We start from the raw sequence: 21,476 nt of genomic DNA, 5'->3' as shown, positions 1-21,476 counted from the left end.
CCAATTCTCTTGCAAGACAATGCTGAACCACACATTGCAGAAAGAACGCTACTCAAGCTACAGTAACTGAATTTGGAAGTACTCTGTCATCCACCAAACCTTGCACCAACTAACTATCATGTTTTCTAGGCAAAACACAACTTTTTGCAAGGAAAAACTTCAAATCTGAAGAAGATCCAAAAACAACCTTTCTTGATTTCATCACCTCTTGCTCTCCAGAATTCTTCACTGCCAGCATACATAAGCTACCGATAAAATGGCAAAACTGTGTTGATAATTTAGAGGCATACTTTGATTAACTGCATTGCTTTTTGTTGTGATAAAGTAAAATAAACTTTCAGTTCAAAATCAGACATTTCATTCTTAATGACCTGATAGTATTATTATAGTAAGCTGGAATTATTCATGAAGACTGTAAAAGATTGCAAACTCCAAAGTATTAAAAAATTTACTAACAGGAACTGAAGTAGCAATTAAGATCATGTGATCACTGTTTAATCCATGCTCCACTGATTTTTAAAGTTTGTCTTCGGTCATGGTCTGTTTCATTGTGTCCTTTCTTTTTAGGGATGTCTTTAATTATTAAAGTTGGCACCTAATGCTACCCTTACATTTCCTTCATTCACAAATACCTTTCATTGTGGCTGCTACCACTATCATCATCCCGACAACCACTATCATCTATCATCATCGGCATCATCATCGGCGTCGTCGTCATCATCACCAATTTAATTGACACACTAGTTACTGTCAAGCAAACTGCCTGCAATATATATATCTTTTATCTTTTATCTTTTACTTGTTTCAGTCATTAGACTGCAGCCATGCTGGGGCACTGCCTTCAAGAATTTTTTAGTCAAACAAATCAACCCCAGGACTTATTTTTTTAAACCTAGTACTTATTCGGTTTGCATGGATGGATGGATGGATGGATGGATGGAGTGAGGAAAGCTTTGGTGGTTAGAGGTATTAGAGTGAGAGGAGTAAGAGAGTTTATTAGTGATAAGAAAGCTTGTTTGTATATATATGATGGGTTTCTTTTAGTACTAGGAAATGAATGGAATGCCTGGTGTGTGGCTTGTAGTTACCCACTCCTATGGGGAATAGGCCTTGGTAAATAAAAAAGATTAAATATAACATTCTGTCTATTTCTTTTGCCAAACTGCTAAGTTACAGGGACACCAATACCAGCTGTCAGGAGGTGGTGGGGTACAAATGCAGGCACAAAGACACACACACGTAGATATATACATATGTGTGTGTGTGTGTGTGTGTGTTTCAGCCCTAAGGGTGTGGCCATGCTGGAGCACCACCAATGTGTTAATGAAAATTGAATAAATCAACTGGTGTTCAAAACATAAATCAACAGGACTTTTAATTTAAGAGGATGTTTGTAATTAGTCTTAGACAGATTAGTATAAAAAGGGTTAAAATAAAAGTTATATATATATATGTGACAGGACTCTTTCAGTTTCTGTCAACCAAATACACTTACAAGGCTTTGGTCAGCCTGAGACTAATATAGTAGAAGACACTTGTCCAAGGTGCCACTCAGTGGGACTGAACCCGATACCATGTGGTTGGGAAGCAAGTTTCTTACCACACAGCCATGCCTATGTTTTGAGTTCAAACCTTGCTGGAGTCTACCTTCCATCCTTTCAGGGTCAACAAAATAAAGCACCAATCAAATCTTGGAGTCAATTTAATTCTCGCCTAGAACAGGATGGTACCTGAATAACACAAACATTTAATACATACTCTGTATTTTCCCATGAATGTGGCCCAGTGTTTTATGGTCCTGCACAATTTTATACCAATCCCATTTTATTCCAATCTCTACTTCACTATCCTGAATCATTATATTGCAACAGTTTTATTTTTCATTTCAGATACATCATCTGAAAACATGGCATATTAATGAGCCAACACAATCAAACACAAAAAAAAAAAAAAACAGAAAACTTTTCTCAAATCATACACAACTATCTTAAAAAAGAAATAATGTAACTCAAGATATAGAAAGAAAAAAAAACATAACAAAATGACAAAATAGTCCTGACTAGAATGCTTTTGATTCATAAGCCTTCTCAATAAGAGATGACTCGAGACTAAAAAGAAACACAACATAATATGTCCACGCCTGTGCATTTCAGTTTTTTTCATATTTTGGTCAATACATTCAATATTTAACCCAATTCACCTGTTTTCAATTTGTCTTTCCTATCCATGCAGCACATCCAACACTAGACTTTCATTTTACAATGCCGGCTATCTATTTTTATCATTATCCTTATTATTATTATATTATTATTATTATTATTATTATTATTATTATTATTATTATTATTATTATTATTATTATTATTATTATTCCTATTTCTGCTACTACAAGTCTATGTGTATTGTATACATGAGGACTTGTAGATATATGAATAGATAGATAGATAGATAGATAGATAGATAGATAGATAGAGAGAAAGAGAGAGAAAGAGAGAAAGAGAGAGAGAGAGAGAGAGAGAGAGAGAGAGAGAGAGAGAGAGAGAGACTTAATGCAATAATACAGACCAGAATACTTTACAGTATCATATTCAGATAATCACACAATTGACTCTTAATAAATAAGAGAATGATTAGAGCTGTTTTCACACACATATATACATTTGTATTTACTTTAAAAGAATAGTACACACATACACACATACATGTGCATGCACACACAAGCACATATATATATATATATATATATATATATATATATATATATATATATATATATATATATATATATATATAAATATTAATTGCCATTGTGTACAACTTGATATTATAGCAGTGAACAATGTAAGTGAAATGTCACACTGCATGAGTCTAGGTGTGACATGGTGTGCAAGTATCAACTAAACCAAAACTCTATAGATCAGTAGACGGCTTGGGAACAATGCGAGATTGAAGTACTTTGAACAATTGCAACTAAAATCAATATTTTTATCTAACTTCTATACAAATTCAATGACTTTACTGTGTTTAACTAGAGTTGAAGTCACAGTAATATCAGTATAATTGAATAATTGAACTTATATGGCTGACTTGAGAGGAAAGTAGGCAAGTAAGACACAGAGGAGATGTCCAAACAATTTGTCACACTTAAGAGCTACATAAACCTGGATACAATTGCAAATGACCTGATCTTACTCAAAGGACGTTTGTACTTTTCTTTTGCCCTTTAAGAAATTAATATCTATGGTAAATAAACTAAAATTATCTTTTATTTAATCAAAGGAGAAATATGTGTCAGTGAACTTTTTAGATCTTTGTCAATTGGTGACATAGAAATAATTGGCATTAAACTTGAAGGATATCATCATCTTCATCATCCTTTAACGCTCATTTTCCATGCTGGCATGGGTTGGACAGTTTAGCCAGAGAGCTGCACCATGTTCCAGTCTAATTTGGTTTCGTTTGGTTTCGGGCCACTTTACAGTGTGTGCTGGGTGCTTTTATGTGGTGCCAACATGAGTGCTTTTTATGTGGCACCAGCACAGGGCTCTTGCAGGTCAATCCTCTTCGTCAGGAGGAGTGGCCTTGACACTTCTACTGGGAGAAAACTCCAAACAAGAATTGGGATCTACAGAGGTGTGATTTTGAGTAGGAAGGGTTAGATAATATTTTTTGAGGACTGGTGTGAAGTAAGGATGGCAATAGGAAGATCAACTACACCTGAGTGGCTCGGGGGGGGGGGGGGGGGGGGTATGATCAAAAGTAATAGTATGAGAGTGAGAAAGTGGTTGTACCTTATTGTTGGGTGAACCCTGGCTAACATGCTGAAAGGAATTTTCTGTTTGTGGTCCCAAATATTTGTGTGTAGCAAGTGTCATCCCAGATGCAGTAGTGGTAGTAGTAGCAGTAGTAGCCTCATATTGTTGTCAGAGCTCTTCCACTCTGATATATATCTAAAGCTGAGATTCCAAATGAAAGTATCTTAACGCTTTTATAAGAAACCATCAAAGTAAGTTAGAAATATAACTACTATGTTTGTTCCTTCTTTGATTTTAACTTCCAGACAGGAGATAAGTTGAGAACAGAAGAGTGAAAAATAATACAGAATATGTGTCTGATTAAAATGATATATCTACTAAATGCATTTCTTCATAGAGTCCTGGTTCTTTAACACACTCACATATTGCAGGTATGGAATCCTGCTGAGAATCAACAACTGTTACTATTTGCACATTTCTTACAACTGCATTACATTTCTGTTACAGATGTGACATCGATTACACACCACCAACTTTGACTATTTGTAATGAAGGATTTCATTTATAGAGACATATTTCATCACATTTATTATAGTTATATCCAAGATATTGATTTTTTTTTTCTAAGGAAAGGTGAGAGTTAACTAAATTAACCCCAAAATATTTCTGATACAAATTTTATTGATCATGGATCAATGAAAGTAATGTCAAAATGTAGGTATGAAACAATATCCTGCAAGACATTCAATCTGTCAAATACACCATTTCTACCAAATTATAGGCAAAATATTTGCATTCCTTGTGATAGGATCTAGTTATTGTAAAGTACACTTATAAAATGTTCACTGATCTATTGATCTAATAAAGTACTTTGGTCAATTGTTTTAGTAAAGTATGCTGTACTAAATTTCCTCCTATTTTTGATATTTGCAGCAATGTCCATTTTTTCTGGAGGAACTGCGTCTCTTTGCTGAAGTTCTTTAACCTCTATTTATATCTCATGTTTCTGTATGGTTAACTTCCAACTCAATTATTTGGTTTCCCAGAAAATATTGTTGAATCACTTAGCACTAAGTAGATGTTGAACCTTTAAACAAATCTAAAAGATTTCTAGTCAGATCTGATAATTGTGTAAGGAATATATATATTTGTGACAGAGGTAGTATTAATACCAAGAGGTGATATTCATCCCCACTGAAACATGGATGTTCTGTAAGAACAAACTATACTGTGGCAGATACCATGAGAGAAACTCTCAGGCTGGCTTTTGGTGCAAAATGCACTCTTGTTTATAACACTACAAGAGAGAATAATCTCTGCCACCACCAGCTAGAGGTAGCTTTTAACAGTCGAATATACATCATTGATAAGACCAAGGAAGGTCAAAATCATGTGATCTAGTCTTGGCACTGGAGGAGACAGGGATTTATCTTCCCACTTGCAATATAAAAAGGTGCATTTTGCACTGAAAGCCAATATGAGAGTCTCTCCCATGTTATCCACTGCAGTATAGTTTGTTCCAACAGAATATCCACATTTAATTGGGGATATATATTACTTAAGGGTATCTAGTTATTGCAAGTTATTTAGAGGGAGCACAGCAAATAGAAGAGACAGCTGGAAATGGAATGGGGGAATAAGTGATCTCAGCAGTACAATGGCAACTCTAGATATATTTTTGCCTTATTAGACCTCCTCAGCTACATGTTGTCCTTACCAGTACTGCCAGGCATTGATATATAGATTTTGTAATAGATAAATATACAGCGACAGTGTAACTAGAATTGGGGGAGTAGGGAGAGGGAATACCCTGGAACAAACATTGCATGAAAAATAAATGGTAAGGTCAGATCAGTGCTACCATAAAGTTGGGAACCTTGCTCAAGGACAATAAATTATCTGCAGAGATGATATCTATAGATATTGACATTGAACAAAGAATTCGGTAGCTTATCTTCTGAATAATGATATTGAATCTACTATGTCTGTGAAGATAGTGATAACAGAGATAAGTAGAAGGTGAGTGAAAAAGAGAAAGAGGGTGAAAATAACAAGAGAGGGAGGAGGGTGAATGAGTAAAAGAAAGCCAAGGAAACTGAGTAGAGAGGGATTGAAATTCCACTTACTATGAATCAAAGTGGTGCAAAAACGTCTGAAGTATCTAAGTCTTACCAAAGATTGTCATGTATGTGTATGTATACACATACACACATATAAACACACCCACTAACACACATTCATACATACACATACACTCACTCACACACAAGAAAAAGCAAGGTAAGTGAAATAATATATTTGATGTACATTATTTTTCAAAGTTACATCAAAGTAGAAGACAGTCTTTGAGTTCCGTTGCTAACAGCCATACTCAACATTTTAACTTTCATCTTCCCAATGAACGTAATTCCCTGTTATATAATAGCAAGACTCCAGTTAGCTGAAAACTTAATACCTAAGTGAGAGCTAACACACATGATGTAGTGTTCTAAGAAACTGCAATTAATTTGAATTACAGCCAGATTGATAAGAAATAAATCATTATCTAAATGATTAATTCTGATCAAAAAGAGCAGGGGAGATAACCCATGAATTTAAATAAACTAGATAGAGAATGCTGTAATGGATGAGCTTGAGCTTCAGTAGTATGGTGGTAACTTCAGATATGTTTCAGTTCAATTAAACCTAATCAGCAAAGCACAGTTTAACGGGTAGTGCAAGATCTCAAAATGACAAGAGAGCATATAGGATTTTCATAATTGAGTACTAAATTATGTGATAATTTGATGAATATGATGAATATGACTGATGACTTAAGGTCAAGCAACTAAGCTTGTCTATTATGCTACATATATATATATACATATATAAATATACATAAATAGGTGCAGAAGTGGTTGTGTGGTAAGTAGCTTGCCTACCACCCACATGGTTCCAGGTTCAATCCCACTGCGCAGCACTTTGGGCAAGTGTCTTCTACTATAGCCTTGGGCCGACCAAAGCCTTGTGAGTGGATTTGGTAGAAAGAAGCCTGTCATATGTGTGTGTGTGTGTGTGTGTGTGTGTGTGCATGTGTGTATGTATATATGTTTGTGTGTCTGTGTTTGTCCCTCCAACATTGCTTGACAACCGATGCTGGTGCGGTTACGCCCCTATAACTTAGCAGTTCAGCAAAACAGACTGATACAATAAGTAGTAGGCTTACAAAGAATAAGTCCTGGGATCAATTTGGTCGCCTAAAGCCAGTGCTCCAGCATGGCCGCAGTCAAACAACTGAAATAAGTAAAAGAATTAAAGAATATATATATATATATATATATATATATATATATATATATAATTTCATTCTTTTGTTCTTTTTACTTGTTTCAGTCATTTGACTTGACTGCAACCATGCTGGAGCACCACCTTGAAGTGTTTTTTTTTTTCTTTTAGTCAAACCAAGGACTTATTTCTTGAGCCTAATACTTATTCCATCAGCCTTTTTTGCCAAACTGCTTCATTACGGGGATGTAAACACACCAACACCAGTTTTCAAGTAGTCATGGGGGTACATCCATCAATTCATACATGCATACATACATACATACATACATATATATATATATACAATGGGTTTCTTTCAGTTTCCGTCTACCAAATCCACTTGCAAGGCTTTGGTCAGCCTGAAACAATAGTAGAAGACACTTGTCCAAGGCACCACTCAGTGGGACTGAACCCAGAACCATGTGTTTGGGAAGCAAGTTTCTTACCACACATGCATGTATGTATGTAAGCATGTTTCTATGTGTATGAGCACTAAACTCCATGTAATTTGTGTTAGGACTTAATACTTGTTTGGCTAAATGAATCACTAAATGTGTTGATTAAACAACTCAATGTTGAGCTGTTCATTTTTTTTTTTTCTGGTGCTCTGTCTTACTTGTAAACTGTAGTTGCATATGTGGGTCATGGAAGAAACATAGGAATGGTAACAACTAAACAAGACAATTCTATGCTACTTGTATCTGCTCCACACAGACAGATATTATAGAAGCCAGAATAAGGAAGGTTTACACATATAAAGTTATAATATTTCTTTTCTACTCTAGGCACGAGGCCCAAAATTTTGTGGGAGGGGGCCAGTCAATTAGATTGACCCCAGTATGCAACTACTACTTAATTTATTGACCCCAAAAGGATGAAAGGCAAAGTCGACCTTGGCAGAATTTGAACTCAGAACGTAAAGACAGACAAAATACCTCCAAGCATTTCACCTGGTGTGCTAACGTTTCTGTCAGCTCGCCACCTAATAAAGTTATAATATTTGTGAGGTTAATGTCAAAACTTAAGTTATTCTATGACATAATATTGTTGTACGTTTAATATAATTGCTTGTTGAAGGGTACACATTTTAGCTCAGAATTCAATAAGAACCCGCTACAAACAGAAAGCAATTTAAAAAGTGAAACTAATGTTTTTTTCAGAGATTTCAATCTCTGAAAAGTGAAATGAGACAAAAAGGTAACATTTCACATTATCTAATAACATAACCCCAAACAATTAGAATCTCCCATTTTTTTTATATAGCAATCAAAACAATTTATTAAACAACATGCAATAATAACTGTCATATCTTGAAGTTTGCAACAGTCATGGACATCACAGAGAGGAAAAGAATTTATGTTGATTTACAGCTGTCATTTTACAAAATAAAATCAGCATTTCTAAAAGAGAAGTTGTGCTTGTAAAATTGTGTGGGTGCAGCAGATTTTTTTAGATGGTGCTAAATGCGGTAAAAAAACTAATTTTAAAAAGCTTGTAACAAATAAAATATATAAAAGTTGATTCCTTACTTTTTTGAGCTATACACCTACGCCAGTTTTTCTGTATAATTGTAGCTTTGCCACTCAGATACTGCTGCCGCTGTTCTTCCAAAGGTTCAAACACAGAATTACGTAAAAATACCTAAGAGAGGGAGAGATATAAAGGAAAAAAAAAATGTGACAACTCAGAGAAATTGATCAGTTTTGTTTTTTGTTTTTTTTTTTACAATGCATTATGACCCATGAAAGCCAGCAAATAGCGATAGTAAAAGAACTCTAACATGCAGTACTCAAGAATTACAGGCTGATGTGTTTTACATGTTTTTCCCCACAATATTAAGAGTTTATAAAGAATGAAACTAGTTTCATTAGATCAATCTATAAAATTGTTCTTTGTTGTTTGAAGCACAGCTCAAGGATTCCATAAACATAACAATTTGCAACATTGCCAAAAGAGAACACCTCAAATGTAAAGCAGGAATAAAAATAACAGTAATAACAATAACAATAACAATAAAAATAATAATAATAATAACCTCAATACATTAGCATGTCTCTCACCACCACAACCACCACCATCATCATCATCATAATCTTAGATGCTGTTATCATTGCATAACCTTCTTGTATTCTGACTTTAATTTTCACTGGAGTCAATGAAATATATACAAGTCAAATAGAGGAATTAATATAGTCTTCTAAATGCTGGTCCTATAGATGGCGTACCTATATTAAACATCATTGTGATGATGGTCTTTTCTTTGTAAAAGGTATTTTCCTTTCATTTTAAGGAGTAGGTGGTGTTCTACTGTCTGATGAAAGATTTAGAGTTAATACGCCACAGTGTGTGAGAATGCCATATCATTGAACTGAAGGTACAATTCAACTGATGGGATTCTATACAGTTTCCATTCACCAATTTCACTTGCAAGATAAGGAACAATCCTAGGCTAAAGAAAATTAAATTTTCCCAAGATGCCACGGAGTGTGGTTGAGAATACAACCTCCTGGTTGCTAATGAACTCCTAAACCAATGATCATGTCTGGAAACCTCATGTCATACTCAGATTGCTGAAAAAATCGATAATAGGGTCCCTGGAAGGGATCCTTATATATATCTAATATATTTTATTTTAAAAACCAAGGGAAATAACCCATTCGCCTCTGGAAGGGATCCTTATATATAGCAAAGGGAAATAACCCATTCAATTTCCTAAATTGTTAGGTAAAAATGTAATTAAGTATGCTTATTTCTTTAGTTGAGAAAATCAACCACAGGACTTATTCTTTGCAAGCCTAGTACTTATTCTATCAGTCACTTTTGCCGAACCGCTTGATTACAGGGATATTAACACACCAGCATCGGTTGTCAAGCGATGGTGGGGGAACAAGCACAGACACACAAGCATATACATACACATACATATATATATATATATATACATATATACGACGGGCTTCTTTCAGTTTCTGTCTACTAAATCCACTCACAAGGCTTTGGTCGGCCCAAGGCTATAGTAGAAGACACTTTCCCAAGGTGGCACGCAGTGGGACTGAACCCAGAACCAAGTGGTTGGTAAGCAAGCTACTTACCACACAGCCATTCCTGCGCATATATATATATATATATATATATATATATATATATACATACATATATATACATATATATATATATATATATATATAATTACATACATACATATACATACATACATACATACATATATATATATATATATATATATATATATATACATACATACATACATATATATATATATATATATATATACATACATACATACATACATACATACATACATATATATATATATATATATATACATACATACATACATACATACATATATATATATACATACATACATACATACATATATATATATATATATATATATATATATATATATATATATATATATATATAATAATATTAGGGACAAAATCCAAAATTACAGGTAAAAAACTCAATTAAAATCAATTTATAAAAAATTAAAATTAAATTGAGCCTTATAGATAAAGTATATTAATTATTAATTTTTCTATATGTGATAGTGGATTTTCATCGATGAGTTCTTGAAAATTGGTTATTTTCCCTAAAACTATATATATATATATATATATACATACATACATACATACATACATATATATATATATATATATATATATATATATATCCCATTCTTCCTCCAGAATTGCTCATTGGCCTGTGGCCATGCTGGAGCACCACCTTCAAGGATAGGTTTTACTTGTTCTTGTTTAACTTTGACTTTAACTCTTCCAGACTTGCAATAGTTAAACAGTAAATAACATGTAAACCAATTGATATTTTATCTTCTTCCTCCTCCATAAATGTGGATTTGTACCAATGTGGAGGAATAAATAGAAAACAGATCAATATTATTGAAGTATTCTAGTAACTTTGGTGGTCAATGACACCAATTGGAAATAAATAAAATATCCAGATTAAAAATAAAATCAAGTTTCAGAGAATTGGTTCACGAAACTTGTATTAGAAAAAAAAGAACATTTGGCAAAAAGAATTACTGTGTGCAAGAGTTTCTTTTAAGATGCAAGCAAACCATTCCAGTTGTGACCATCTAAACTGTTTTAAGGCTATAAAGGAATACATTATTTAATGCATTTTCCATACATTATCTAATACGGTCAGATGTGATTTGAAGAGATTTGACATCTATTTCAAGAATTCAGTTTGTAAGTAAGACATGCTTGAACCAAAAGTGGGGCTAGATTTCAGAGACTGCCATCTTTAGGTAGTTGATCAGAACATTACTATTCCAAAAATAGTAAATTGGCAGGAAAATATAAATTCAAGTTTTCTTTTAACCCTTAATCCATAAATGAAGCAGTGAATGAAGAAATTTGAATTTTGCAAGAAGTCCTCTTCTGCATTTTTTCCTTGTCTCTCGCATTTTGTTCTGGTTTTCCAGTAATTTTCTCAATTTTTACTCAATGTAATTCAATAGAATTTCATGGAAGATATTTCTATCAAATCTTATTTAACATAATGTCATACAGCTCTATAAAATGCAATATACAATAATTTCTCTAAAAAAAAAAAAAAAAAAATGAAGATTTAAGAAGCAGCCAATAAGAAACAGAAAGAAAAAAGCTGATTTTCAAAGAAATTTGAAAACAATTGAGACAATAAATGAATTTGAATCTGAAAATTAAATGAACAGAAGAAAATAATTTCAAAATAAAATTATAGAATTGTAGAGTAAATAACAAGTGAATGAATAAATGAAATGAAATAAAGAATGATAGTCATCATGACGAGGAGGAGGAGGAGGAGGATTTCTCTTAAGTTTTTATTTTAAAAATGATGAAAATAAGCACAGGCCTAACTGCATAGGTAAAAGAGCGCATTGGAATGTTGGCTGAGTGTGTAGATTCAAAGTAGCAGAAAAGAATGGTATGAACACAAGCCAGAGGGTATGATGGAGAATGAGAATCACAAGATGTTATGGGATTTTCCCATAAAGACTGATCATACAATTGAAGCAAGAGAACCATATACAATTATGCAAGAGAAAATAATGAAACAGTGCAATATCATATGATAACAGGGTGGGTATTAAAAAAAAAATTGAAAAACAAAGGAAGACAATGAGAAATGCCAGAACCTAAGACAACAATTATTCCCGTGGCAATTGGTGCTCTTGGCACAACATCCAAACTGAAGGATATTGGAATTAAGACTTGCATTATCAACCTACATGAAAAATGCAATATTGTGGTTCTGTAAGAAAGATGATTCAGATTTGAAGAGACTTGAGACCCGGACCTCAAGACAACATCCCTGATGACTAATAATACATGTGATAGCTGGAAGGAGGTGGAGGAGGAGGAAAAAGAAGAGGAGGAGGAAAAAGAAGAGGAGGAGGAAAAAGAAGAGGAGGAGGAAAAAGAAGTGGAGGAGGAAAAAGAAGAGGAGGAGGAAAAAGAAGAGGAGGAGGAAAAAGAAGAGGAGGAGGAAAAAGAAGAGGAGGAGGAAAAAGAAGAGGAGGAGGAAAAAGAAGAGGAGGAGGAGGAGGATGAGGAGGAGGGGGGGGGGGAAGAAGAAGAAGAAGAAGAAAAAGAATTGCAAATCTAATTTAAAGTGTAAAAAGTTATTGGTGTCTAACTGTGAGCCATCTTTGATCAAGTTGTTAAGTTGATCTATGGTCAAAGGTGTTCAAGCAGTGACCATAAGCCCGTTCAGTTTGACTGATGTGGACAAATGTATTTTTCAATTCTGACCACTCTATCTTCCTAGGTAATGTAGGAACACATAATTGAATGCGACCTTTCCTTATTGAAAATAATATTGTGCTATTTGAGAGTGAATTGGTTGCTATTTCTAGCAGATAGAATGACTACATAGAGGCTTCAATAAATGTAACATATACAGGGTGTCCACAAAGTCTGGCTACATGGAGTAAATAAAATCATAACATAAACAATTAAATATAAGAAATAATAATTTCTTAAAGTATGTGTTAATCCCCATGTACCCAAACTTTGTGGACACCCTGTAGAAACATGTAGTAAGGTGTTGTAGGGTTCTGTTTTGAAGGAGGCATCATGTAAAGATGCTGGATACAGAATCAGGCGTTAACCCTTTAGCATTTAAACCAGCTATATCCAGCCCAAATAATCTATTTGTTTTATATTCAAACTGGTCATATCTGGCTGCTTAGACCTAGCCTACAATGTCATTGTGAAATTACACAATAACATCATCGAAATCTCAGGGCTACAAGATAGTGCATGAATAATTCAAAACAATGTGAATGAATAAATGTTGTATTTGACAGAGTAATTTGAATGCTAAAGGGTTAAACAAAATCATGACACCAACCAAGATAAACAAGGCCTCATATTTGATATAAAAAATAGTGAAGAACTTCAGTGTTACTCACCCAGTTTGAACAGAACTAGAACACAAACTCAAGAAAACTCTATTTGTTATAATAGAATGTTACAACACTTTACAGTGAAGTGTAATTAGGGGAAGAGAGTGACTTTGGCAAAGCTGCCAACCAATGAGATTTAGAAAAGTGATACACAAATGAAACATTTGAAAATGATTTCTGTAGGACAGAAACGTAGATAGTGAAGAATTCCCAGAGAATTGATACTCTGGGTAGGAACGTTTTTATAGCTTAGTTAGAATGAGAACGGTGGTGGTTGCAAAACAATAAGAATGACAAGAGATGGATACGTAGCATGGAGCTTTGGTTGAAGTTGTATAGGGGAAGACATGGCTGTATGGTAAGAAGTTTGCTTTCCAACCACGTGGCTCTCAGTTCAGTTCAACTGCATGGAACCTCGAGCAAATGTCTTCTACTATAGCCTCAGGCCAATCAAAGCCTTGTGAGTGGATTTGCTAGACGGAAACTAAAAGAAGCCCATTGAATATGTGTGTGTATGTTTGTCCTCCACCAGTACTTGACAACAGGTGTTGGTGTGTTTACATTCCATTAACTTAGCAGTTCAGCAAAAGTGATTGATAGAATGAGTACCAGGCTTAAAAAGAAAAGAAAAGTAAGTACTCGAGTTGATTCATTTGACTAAAAATTCTTAGAAGTGATGCCCCAGCTTGGCCACAGTCTAATGACTGAAACATATAAAAGATAACTAATTAGTTGAGAGGTTATCAATGTAGTAGCAATATGGGAGAGAGAGAGAGAGAGAGAGAGAGTGGGGAGAGGAGCAGAGAGAGAGAAAGAGGAGCAGAGAGAGAGAAAGAGGAGCAGAGAGAGAGAAAGAGGAGCAGAGAGAGAGAAAGAGGAGCAGAGAGAGAGAAAGAGGAGCAGAGAGGAGAGAGAGGAAATAGTGATCTCTAAGTTAGTATTGAAATGTATTGGTGGAAAAATCCTTGCCAATCAGTGAGAAGGCTGGGTGTGCTGGGATGTGACTCTTTGGATGTGACTCTGACTTGAGTTTTCTGAAGAATCAACTGATCATGTCTGAAGTATTATCAGGTTTTGAACAGGAAGACTGATTTTTGAGAGACAATTGTTGCTGTGTTCTAACAAATGAGGAATGTCAGGAGGATTATAGGAAATTTTACCATAAACATTTTTGCCATAGGAAAATTCCCCATAAAAATATGATAAATTGCAAAATAGAGAGACTTAGAAATATTAATATCTCTATTTCTGAAAACCAGTGGATGTATTCCACTGAAATTAGATGAATAATCCTTCGTACAGACGGTCAGTAGTGACGCCTGTTGGGTTCGGCTGCTCTACATTGACAAGGGGCAATACCCTGAAACTAGTCTGTAGATGCCAAACCAGCAAGGGGAAGCTGCTGACCTCCCCTGTTCGAAGGTTATAAAGGACACAGGTTTGTGTGCCACATAGCTAGCTAAAGGCGATGGCCTCTTGGAGCTAATCAACAGCAGCATTCGTCCTATTTTTTGGACTGCCATGTTGGCTTGGCGATAACTATTAATATCCAGTACTGCTGCCATAGTCTCCTTTAGAGAGACTTAGAAATATTAATATCTCTATTTTTAAAAAAAATTTGTTTTCTTAAAATGGCAACTTCATCAGCTAATCTAACAATTAGAGAAAGGTAACTTCTTCAAAATAAGTTGTTTATTTTGGTTACAGTTTGCTGGTGTGTCTCCTCTATGACAAAATTTCCTGCACCAAATTATCCCACAGCAAAAATGTTTATGGTGAATTTTCTGAACGTGGTCAAGCGAGATCATCTTAGTTATAGACAGAAAACCAATCAGTGCTAGAAGAGAAAGTATCAGGGGTATGAACAAGGGAGGTGTATCTAGCACCACATACAGAAGTTGGGGAAAGAGAGAGAGAGAGAGATGAACAGAAGAGATGCTTAATGAAACAGAGAGAGAGAGAGAGATGAACAGAAGAGATGCTTAATGAAACACTGTCTGAAGGTGACAGTATGAATTTGTGATGAGGAATATTGGTGAGGTGGAGGTGAGGCAACAACTGAAGATGGGGTAGAGAAGCTAAAAGAAGGCGGAGAGTATTTAAAAAAAAAAAAGGTGAATAAAGGAGAATGAGAGAAGGGTAGGGGAAGAAAATGGAGAAAAAGGTAGAGTAAAGGGGAAGAATGGAAGACCTCAGTTGAGAAAAGAAAGAAAGTAGAGGAGAAGGAAAAGGAAAGACAAGTTGAGACAAGTGAGACAGAGGTGGAGGATATGAAAGGGTGGAGGACGAAGTAATGATAAAGGAAAGAAGGAAGAAGAGGAAGAAGAGGAAGAATAGATGAAGGTAGGGTGGAGATACACCAAGGGAGGGGCTGGATGAACAAGGTGATGAAGAGGGAGATACCCAATGGGGTGGGGGGGTAGAAGAAAAGGTTCTTCACTTTAGAATAATGTGGTATATATTAAATGTAAGGCAATAATATCTAATCTCAAAATAAACCCCTTGGGGGTTGAATCCCCTCATAAAACACAACAAAAAACATTAAATGTTCAGTTTTACTATTATTTATAAAAATGAAACCAGAATTAAAGTAATAAAGACAGCAAGAAAGTGTTTAACAGCCAGACCTTGTATAGAATCATCAAAGAGTCTCAAGCAAGAAGAATAAACCAATTTCTTTACCAATGGCAAGTATTGAAAAGAGGAAAACAAGAATAGGAATAATTAATTAGAGAAATTTTGAGAAATCTTTTATTGAACATTGCTTCAGCCAATGAAGTATCAATAAATCAGATGTTTTCACATGGGTGAACAGAAGTGAGGGATGGAGGTGAAGAACTAGATAAATAAATAACAGAAGGAATGGCATGAGATGATGCCATAGTAAAATATTGATGTTGGTTTTGAAAAGGGGTAAAAAATATGAATGGAAATCACTTCAATTTTTCATACATCATCAAGTATTTTTGTTCTAGTAGAACCAAGTTTCTGAAGATTACCAAATCCTTAAAACCCATTTCCTGTTTCCCTTCATTATCGGTAACAGTCTGGCAGTATTTCTACCTTCATAAGGCAGCGAGCTGGCAGAATCATTAGCACACCAGACAAAATGTTTAGTGGCATTTTGTCTGTCTTTACATTCTGAGTTCAAATTCTGCTGATGTCAACTTTGCCTTTCATCCTTCTGGAATTGATAAAGAAGTACCAGTTGAACACTGGGTTCGATGTAATCAACTTATCCCTTCCCATGAACATGCTGGCCCCATTCTGAAATTTGAAACCAATATCTCTACCTTCATATACTACCAGATGGAGCGGAAAATTGATGATAAGTTGTAGCCCTGAGGAAATAATGCTAAAGGCATCAAACTTTTTACCAGTGAAAGAAATCATGTTTTTCAAAGAGGAAAAGAGACTTGTTGAACAAGGACAAGGCCAGAGGTTTTTTTTTAATTCTTTTACATAACCAGAACAGGTTGTGCCTCTAACTTTTGAGACCAACAAGATTAAGTGTTTATATTTAGCTAGAATATCTACACGTTGATTCTTGCAGAGAAATGGGGGCAAGAAAGAATCCCAGAAAGTTCAATTTCAGAAGATGTTTTGGGAAGATGAAGCTTACTAACAAGTTGTAGTGAATGACTTCCAATTTGAGTTAAAGTCTGTTAATGTTGGGAAAAAAATTAGGAAGAACTGTCCAGGTGATTTCTTAGCTACCATAATTTAGTTTATGCTGTTTATAAAATAAATTTGGTAAAGAAGAGGGAAGAAATGATTGCAACACAGGAATTGTGAACTCCTACTTCAACCATTGTCTGTAGACCAGCTAGATGTCTCTGGCCATAAGTAGGATACCAATCATAAACTAGGAAGAAGAGAATATAATATCATGGACCAATTGCTAGAACAGTCTTACAAGGCATTATTCACAGGATTAGACTTCTCACCTGATCAACCAGAAGGAAGATTTTCACAGACAGACTTTTATTCAATCTGTACATTCTGATAAACAATGGTACTGCTTGAATGCAATAAAGTTAATTCCTTAAACCAAGTTACGACTGAATGAATTTTACCAAGGATAGAACTGTTGAATAGAGTGGCATATTGGGATACCCCATCTACAAAAGAGAACTATGGTGTTTTATTGTGGTACTAGTTCCAAAGATGTTGTCTTGTTGGACTCAAAAAGCCATTGACTGGTTGCCAGTAATTCAGAGTGAGTGGGCTCTCAAATGGACAGCCTTTGCAGCAACCGTAGATGTTAAACAGTAGAGTGTTGTAATGCTTCCTTGATAAGTACAATGGTTGAATCTTCATGGTGCTGAAAGAGACACGATTAGCATGATCCTATTGGAGGATGTTTTTGATGGTACTGTTCATGGAATTGGTGCAGATTTGGTATGAGGTGTAGAGGTTGCATGAGGATAACAGTTGACTGCATAAGGTTAGGGAGGGATGAACTATGGTAACATCTGGAGTACAATTAGCTGTTGTTGAAGGAGACGGCAAGTAGGTAACTGATGGATAGGAAAAACATCTTAAATTTTGAAACTTGGAGCACATAAAATTTGATATAGTGAGTGTCAGGGAGGGATGAACTATGGAAACATCTGGAGTAGGATTAGCTGCTGTTGAAGGAGATGGCAAGTAGGTAACTGATGGATAGGAAGAACATTTTAAATTTTGAAACTTGGAGCACATAAAATTTGATATAGTGAGTGTCGGAAAAACAGCTCCCTTGGTATATTATACACTGTGATGATGTAATTTGAGATGAAGTGAAGCAGTCTAAGAGGTGAGAGCCAGAGAGGAGGCCATAGACAACATCAGTATGAGTAAGTATGACAGCTAAAGAGAGTTGTGGGCTCTGAAGTCACCAACAGTGATGACTTCAGAGAAGGGTGAGGGCAATAAATGTCCTTGAGGTGGGAAGGGATATTATCAAAGTGTTGTTGGTATTAGAAAGAATTTGTAGAATGATAGAGGAATCACATATATCAAGAGGAATGGAGAGGAAGGAGACTTTGAACAAGAGTATAGGTGCTAACAAGGGCATAAAATCTAGAGATATGCAGACAACGCCTTTCAGAGAGTAGAGATGGATTAGATATAATGTGTGAGAGATTTATAATCCAGAGAAGAATAGGATGTGTGGAGCCTCAGCTGGAACACAGCCTACAGACAGCAGAGAAAAGCAGAGGATAATTGTCTACCAACTTTAGTATTATCTTTTGATATCAAGGGAAATGTAAAAGGTACCAGTACACCATGAGGTTATTACCATATATCATATTACATGACATTTCTATTTTAAGCTTCATGAGCTTACAAAAGAAACTTCTATGTGGTCACCCAACGTTGTAGAAATAGCAGCCAAGTCTCTAGTGAATCACACTTTATTGCCTGAAAATACAGATGTCATCTTATATACACTAAACCTAAAGAAAAGAGACCATATGATCATAACTGGAACAACTTTAATCACAGGTCTACGTGGTCAGGCCTGGCCTAGGGTTAAATAACAACTTTCAGCTTCATTAAACACTAAAATATCACATTTTAATATTGCCTCTATCTCATAAAATAATAACAATTTCTCACATAGGGAGAAGGTCAGAAATTCAGGGAGAGTGGGAGGGGAAAAGGCAGTTAAATTGATCCCAGATTTTAACTGGTTCAAGTTATCAACTCTTGAAGGATAAAAGACAAAGTTGACTCCAGCAGGATTTGAAATTAAAGAGACAAGAACAAATTCTGTAAGGCATTTTATGTGATGCTCTACCATTCCTGTCAATCTACAGCCCTTAAACACAATGACGATGTTGATGGCAACAACAATGGTGACGGCAATGTGGAGATAGTAATGGTGGTGACGGCAATGTCAATGACTACGACGACGGTGACTATGATGATGGTGACTATGATGACAACGACAGTAATGACGACAGCAAATGCGAATGTTGATAGATTTAGCATAAGTTGGAAAATAACAAGAATGTAAAGAGTAAAGGAAATTAAAACATACTTTTGTGTCATTATAAATACAAAATAAGAAGACATTACTTTTTTTTTTTTTGACAGTTTAGCTCAGTTGGTGTAGAAATACAACTGAAAATCAGTTATTGATTGATGCCAGGTGTTAGATCGAAGAAGTACAGACAGCGGAAATGATAATATAAGGAGAGGAATAAATAAATAACTAGAGAGATTAAAATCTGAGTAAATGCAGTAGATCTATCATAGTTATAAGCAAACAAGTCTAAGTTTAAACACTGTTATACACGAGAGATCTTAGTAAACAGCATACCTTACACTACAGACAGATGGTACTTTACAACAGTTTTTCTTACAATAATAATCTTCTTCTTAAAATATTAACTTAATGTAGTATTTAGGTTATATATGATATACACTATATTATATACACTACATTATATATATTATATATGCTTTGCCAGTAACTGTGAATTGTTTCACCCTTAAGCATTTAAACTAGCCATATTTGATCAAAATATTCTGCATATTTTATGTTCAAACTGGCTGTGTCCAACCTCTCACACCTACCCTACAATGTCATTCTAAAAATAAACAATTATATCATTGAAATTTCACAGCTTTGAGATATTGTATGACTAATTCAAAACCACATGAATAAATAAGCATTATATTTGACTACATGGTACCTTGGGCAAGTGTCTTCTACTACAGCCTCAGGTCAACCAAAGCCTTGTAAGTGAAAGTGAAAGTAGCCGATCATGTGTGTGTGTGTGTGTGTGTGTGTGTGTGTGTGTGTGTGTGTGTGTGCCACCACCACTTGACAACTAGTGTTGGTGTGTTTATGTTCTTCGTATCTTAGCAACTCAGCAAAAGAGACCAACAGAATGAGGAATGAGTACCAGGCTTTAAAAAAAAATGTACTGGGGTCAATTCATTTGACTAAAACATTTCTTCAATGCAATGCCCCAGAATGGCTGCAGTCTAATGACTGAAACAAGTAAAAGATAGGAGATAAAAGTTGATACAGCAAGCTGAAGACACACTCTCTTGCTCCATTCACTATCAGGAATCCAATGAACCAATGATTGGTCTATTGGAATCTTGTACCCAATTATGTCCTGGTTCACCAATTACAAGACATAAATGATATTCTGAAATCAATTATTGCAGAATCTTAGATGATCAATATTTTGTTAGATATATTGACTGAAGGAAACAATGTGTTTACAGTTAGTAGTAATGTTGTTTAGTTATAGATCAGTCAATCGACAAAGGCTCTCCAGATATGACCATCTTGTTTATTGCATATCATGGACTACATTATCAAATTTTCCTTTATTTAAGATAGAAAAGTATGATTTCTTTTGGATTCATTACTATTTCTAGCAAGTCAAAGACTCATAGAGGCATTCTTGTTGACTCATCAAAATTCAGACAGATGTCTTGAATGAAGAAGCATAAAATGAAGAATAGTTCTAGAAGATTAAAAAACAAGAAAATTTTAAGGTGTCTTAGAAACAAAATAACTTAACATATTTCTTACCATTTAACTTATCCAGTGAATGGAGGCGCAATGGCCCAGTGGTTAGGGCAGCGGAATTGCAGTTGTGGGATCGCAGTTTCGATTCCCAGACCAAGCCTTATGAGTGTTTATTGAGTGAAAACACCAAAAGCTCCATGAGGCTCCAGCAGAGGGTGGTGGCGAACCCTGCTATACTCTTTCACCACAACTTTCTCTCACTCTTTCTTCCTGTTTCTGTTGTACCTGTATTTCAAAGGGCTAGCCTTGTACCTGTATCTCAAAGGGCTAGCCTTGTCGCACATAGTGTCACGCTGAATCTCCCCAAGTCTAGTGTCTTTGGGCCACAATCTGAAATTCTCATAATGGCAGTTCACTGTGACACACAAAAGTACAATAACATTACTAAATCTTCTATTGACCAGCGTTTTTAAGTTAAACTTTCTTTGGG

At 35.0% G+C, this 21,476-nt stretch overlaps 1 protein-coding gene across 2 annotated transcripts in view; it reads right to left on the bottom strand.

Moving 5' to 3' along the window:
• The window catches only part of LOC106873920 (unconventional myosin heavy chain 6), a 543,260-nt gene that overhangs the window by 291,829 nt on the left and 229,955 nt on the right, over window positions 1-21,476 (bottom strand). For both annotated transcript variants that reach the window (XM_052971791.2, XM_052971792.2), the window contains exon 15: window positions 8,591-8,702. In XM_052971791.2, coding sequence (XP_052827751.1) covers window positions 8,591-8,702 — 112 coding nt within the window. The remainder of the gene's footprint in view (window positions 1-8,590; window positions 8,703-21,476) is intronic.

Source organism: Octopus bimaculoides, chromosome 11, assembly GCF_046866305.1.
Source record: "Octopus bimaculoides isolate indiv1 chromosome 11, ASM4686630v1, whole genome shotgun sequence".
NCBI classification, from domain to species: Eukaryota; Metazoa; Mollusca; class Cephalopoda; order Octopoda; family Octopodidae; genus Octopus; species Octopus bimaculoides.
This window is presented reverse-complemented; position numbering and strand designations above follow the sequence as displayed.